Genomic DNA, 5,000 nt, shown 5'->3' on the forward strand with positions numbered 1-5,000 from the left:
CGGGGCTTTATTTTGTCAAATTCAAATGTTTATTCAGGTAAAGTACATACATGCAAGGTGTGATACATTGGTGGATTCATATATAGAGCTAGTACATACAATGCCTAAAGCCACTCTGACACAAAGCGTTTCGGGCAGGGCAGTTTGTCAAGTTTCAGGGGATTTGAGCTCCTTGTTTGAGTACAGAGTGAGATGAGCAGCTCTCTGGTGGAGCACTCAGCCGTCACGTGACACGTGAAACATTCTAGCATGTCTCACGTTACCTCCAATATTGACACCCACGTGGTGGGGAGAGGGTGGGAGTTGAGGGTGGGGAGAGAGGATGGGAGTTGAGGGTAAGGAGAGAGGGTGCGGAGAGAGGAAGGGGAGAGAGTGGGGAAAGAGGGTGGGGAGAGAGGGAGGGGAGAGAGAGAGGGGAAAGAGAGTGGGGAGAGAGGGAGGGGAGAGAGGGAGGGGAGAGAGGGTGGGGAGAGATGGAGGGGAGAGAGGGTGTGGAGAGAGGGGAGAGAGGGAGGGGAGAGAGGGTGGGGAGACAGGGAGGGGAGAGAGGGTGTGGGGAGTGAAGGTGAGGAGAGAGGGTGTGGGGAGAGAGGGAGGGAAGAGAGGGTTTGGGGAGAGAGGGAGGGGAGAGAGGGTGGGGAGAGAGGGAGGGAAGAGAGGGTGGGGAGAGAGGGTGGAGAGAGAGGGTGGGGAGAGAGGGCGGGAGAGAGAGGGAGGGAAGAGATTGTGGGGAGAGAGGGTGGGAAGAGAGAGGGAGGGGAGAGAGGGTGGGGAGAGAGGGAGGGAAGAGAGGGAAGGGAGAGAGGGTGGGGAGAGAGGGTGGAGAGAGAGGGTGGAGAGAGAGGGTGGGGAGAGAGGGTGGGAAGAGAGAGGGAGGGGAGAGAGAGGGAGGGGAGAGAGGGTGGGGAGAGAGGGAGGGGAGAGAGGGTGGGTGAGAGAGGGGTGGGGAGAGAGGGTGGGTGAGAGAGGGGTGGGGAGAGAGGGGTGGGGAGAGAGGGAGGGGAGAGAGGGAGGGGAGAGAGGGTGGGGAGAGAGGGTGGGGAGAGAGGGTGGGGAGAGAGGGTGGGGAGAGAGGGTGGGGAGAGAGGGTGGGGAGAGAGGGTGGGGAGAGAGGGTGGGGAGAGAGTGTGGGGAGAGAGTGTGGGGAGAGAGTGTGGGGAGAGAGTGTGGGGAGAGAGGGTGGGGAGAGAGTGTGGGGAGAGAGGGTGGGGAGAGAGGGAGGGGAGAGAGGGAGGGAAGAGAGAGTGTGGGGAGAGAGGGTGGGGAGAGAGAGGGTGGGGAGAGAGTGTGGGGAGTGAGGGTGGGGAGAGAGGGTGGGGAGAGAGGGTGGGGAGAGAGGGTGGGGAGAGAGTGTGGGGAGAGAGTGTGGGGAGAGAGGGTGGGGAGAGAGGGTGGGGAGAGAGGGTGGGGAGAGAGTGTGGGGAGAGAGGGTGGGGAGAGAGGGTGGGGAGAGAGTGTGGGGAGAGAGGGTGGGGAGAGAGGGTGGGGAGAGAGTGTGGGGAGAGAGTGTGGGGAGAGAGGGTGGGGAGAGAGTGTGGGGAGAGAGTGTGGGGAGAGAGTGTGGGGAGAGAGGGTGGGGAGAGAGGGTGGGGAGAGAGTGTGGGGAGAGGGGGGGCGGGTATGGGACCGCAAGACACCAACTTGTATTGATTGGTGCGGCCACGCCCTCCATGTTGGCCACGCCCTCCATGTTGGCCACGCCCTCCATGTTGGCCACGCCCTCCATGTTGGCCACGCCCTCTATGTTGGCCACGCCCTTCATGTTGGCCACGCCCTCTATGTTGGCCACGCCCTTCATGTTGGCCACGCCCTCTATGTTGGCCACGCCCTTCATGTTGGCCACGCCCTCTATGTTGGCCACGCCCTTCATGTTGGCCACGCCCTCCATGTTGACCACGCCCTCTATGTTGGCCACGCCCTTCATGTTGACCACGCCCTCCATGTTGGCCACGCCCTCCATGTTGGCCACGCCCTCCATGTTGGCCACGCCCTCTATGTTGGCCACGCCCTCCATGTTGGCCACGCCCTCTATGTTAACCACGCCCTCTATGTTGGCCACGCCCTCCATGTTGGCCACGCCCTCCATGTTGGCCACGCCCTTCATGTTGACCACGCCCTCCATGTTGGCCACGCCCTCCATGTTGGCCACGCCCTCCATGTTGGCCACGCCCTCCATGTTGACCACGCCCTCTATGTTGGCCACGCCCTCCATGTTGGCCACGCCCTCCATGTTGGCCACGCCCTCCATGTTGGCCACGCCCTCTATGTTGGCCACGCCCTTCATGTTGGCCACGCCCTCTATGTTGGCCACGCCTTTCATGTTGGCCACGCCTTTCATGTTGGCCACGCCCTCTATGTTGGCCACGCCCTCCATGTTGGCCACGCCCTCCATGTTGGCCACGCCCTCCATGTTGGCCACGCCCTCCATGTTGGCCACGCCCTTCATGTTGGCCACGCCCTCCATGTTAACCACGCCCTCTATGTTGGCCACGCCCTCCATGTTGACCACGCCCTCCATGTTGGTCACGCCCACCATGTTGGCCACGCCCTCCATGTTGGCCACGCCCTCTATGTTGGCCACGCCCTCCATGTTGGCCACGCCCTTCATGTTGGCCATGCCCTCCATGTTGGCCACGCCCTTCATGTTGGCCACGCCCTCTATGTTGGCCACGCCCTCTATGTTGGCCACGCCCTCTATGTTGGCCACGCCCTCTCTGTTGGCCACGCCCTCTCTGTTGGCCACGCCCTCTATGTTGGCCACGCCTACACCAGCTGTGTCTGGAGGCGGGGCTAGTAGGCTAGTAACTAGCCGGCCCTCACCAGCCGTGTCTGGAGGCTGGGCTAGTAGACTAGTAACTAGCCGGCCCTCACCAGCCGTGTCTGGAGGCTGGGCTAGTAGACTAGTAACTAGCCAGCCCTCACCAGCCGTGTCTGGAGGCCGGGCTAGTAGGCTAGTAACTAGCCGGCCCTCACCATCCGTGTCTGGAGGCCGGGCTAGTAGGCTAGTAACTAGCCAGCCCTCACCAGCCGTGTCTGGAGGCCGGGCTAGTAGGCTAGTAACTAGCCAGCCCTCACCAGCCGTGTCTGGAGGCTGGGCTAGTAGGCTAGTAACTAGCCAGCCCTCACCACATACTTCAACATAATTCTTACCAAATTAGATCAGCCGACGAGCACTGGCACCTGTGGCTTGTAAACTCGGTCACTCCTGTATAATGGAGAGTTGTTGTTGGTCCTGTGTAGAGTTCTGGCCTGGTTTACAGGAGTCCTTGATAGTCCTGTGTAGAGTTCTGGTCTGGTTTACAGGAGTCCTTGATGGTCCTGTGTAGAGTAGGTGAAGCTGGTCCTGTGAAGAGGAGTTCGAATAAGTCCCGTGTAAATAACGTTAAACAGAGCAAAATGTTTAGCTTGCTCTCTAAACTAATGTCAATGTTAACTATCATTCTTTACCAGCGAATTAGCAGCATCAATAATGTAAACTATTGCATTGTATTGCTTAGTCTTAGATAGAGCAATAGATAAAGATAAATTATCTCACTAGAGACAGATAGTGAAGGGTAGTCGCGCAGGGTGATGCAAACCTAGTCCTAACATGAGTTAGGACTTGGTAATAACAAGTGAGGCATAGTTAACATTTATTAGGACTTAGTTATAACAAGGGAGGCACAGTTAACATGTACTGAGTCCGTGTGTGAGTGGAGGTGTCTTGAGTAGAGTACCTCAAGGCTCTCTCCCTCCTCTCACCAGTGTTATATAGTAACCAATGGTTCAGGTCACACTAACATGGGGGTGTGGGAGGAGGTCAGTCACTTGGACATTAGATAGACGCTTAGAATGACTTAAAAGATTGATGGATGCAGTTTAATGCGGATAAACATAGCGTGTGAGTTTAGGAAATGTTCATAATTGATATAAATCACTTGAACATCAATAACATTGACGTCTGCGTGTCAAAAATATCCAGGAGTCATGCTCAGACGGCATCATATGACACTAAATACATTAAAAAATATTTATAAAATATAGAAAATAGGATACGTGGATAGGGAAGGTATAGAAATAGGGCTCCTGAAGTTAGTCTTCAGAGATGTCGAGCCCTTGTTAGGCACCAACTGAATTGGGCAGTTTAGTTTTGACACCGTTCAATAGAATGGACATAAATTTCCTTGACAATGTAGAATAATGACAAAAAAGAAACCACTTGTTAGGATGGAATGTGGAAGACATATTTAGAGCCAATACTAAGACGAGGTCCGTGTCGTGGCCGAGGGTCCGAACACGCGAGCCGCCATATCACAGGGCAGACTAATATATATATCAACATAAGACATGATTAAATTTAGTTTCAGGAAAGACCTGGGTAAATACTGGTTTGAAAACTGTTGCCGATAAATGGAACAAATTATGGAGCAACACAACAATAACGTGGGATCATTGGAGTGTTTCAAGCGTAGGTTAGACATTGTATGAATCAGTTTTGGTAGATACAGGTGGAAGCTGTCTCTCTTGAACCAATTGGTAGTTTGGACTTTTCATTATTCTTAAGTTCTCCTCTTTCTTTTCTCCCTTCCTCTACCCCGTCTACCCTTCCTCTACCCCGTCTACCCTTCCTCTACCCCGTCTACCCTTCCTCTACCCCGTCTACCCTTCCTCTACCCCGTCTACCCTTCCTCTACCCCGTCTACCCTTCCTCTACCCCGTCTACCCTTCCTCTACCCCGTCTACCCTTCCTCTACCCTGTCTACCCTTCCTCTACCCCGTCTACCCTTCCTCTACCCCGTCTACCCTTCCCTCTCCTGTATGTCAGCAGTTCCTGGACACATGTTATCACTGGAAAGGTATAAATCCCCAGAGATGTGATGATACAATGTGTCTTATGTATCACTTACTGGCCCGGCCTTGACTGTCCTCCCGGCCCGGCCTTGACTGTCTTCCCGGCCCGGCCTTGACTGTCCTCCCGGCCCGGCCTTGACTGTCTTCCCGGCCCGGCCTTGACTGTCTTC

The 5,000-nt window shown here is 55.4% G+C and overlaps 1 protein-coding gene across 1 annotated transcript in view; it reads right to left on the reverse strand.

Moving 5' to 3' along the window:
- The window catches only part of LOC138352023 (collagen alpha-2(IV) chain-like), an 8,870-nt gene that overhangs the window by 112 nt on the left and 3,758 nt on the right, over positions 1–5,000 (reverse strand). The window contains exon 2 of the mRNA XM_069304194.1: positions 1,642–3,132. Within this exon, the coding sequence (XP_069160295.1) occupies positions 1,642–3,132 (1,491 nt within the window). The remainder of the gene's footprint in view (positions 1–1,641; positions 3,133–5,000) is intronic.

Source organism: Procambarus clarkii, chromosome 52 (genome assembly GCF_040958095.1).
Source record: "Procambarus clarkii isolate CNS0578487 chromosome 52, FALCON_Pclarkii_2.0, whole genome shotgun sequence".
NCBI lineage: Eukaryota > Metazoa > Arthropoda > Malacostraca > Decapoda > Cambaridae > Procambarus > Procambarus clarkii.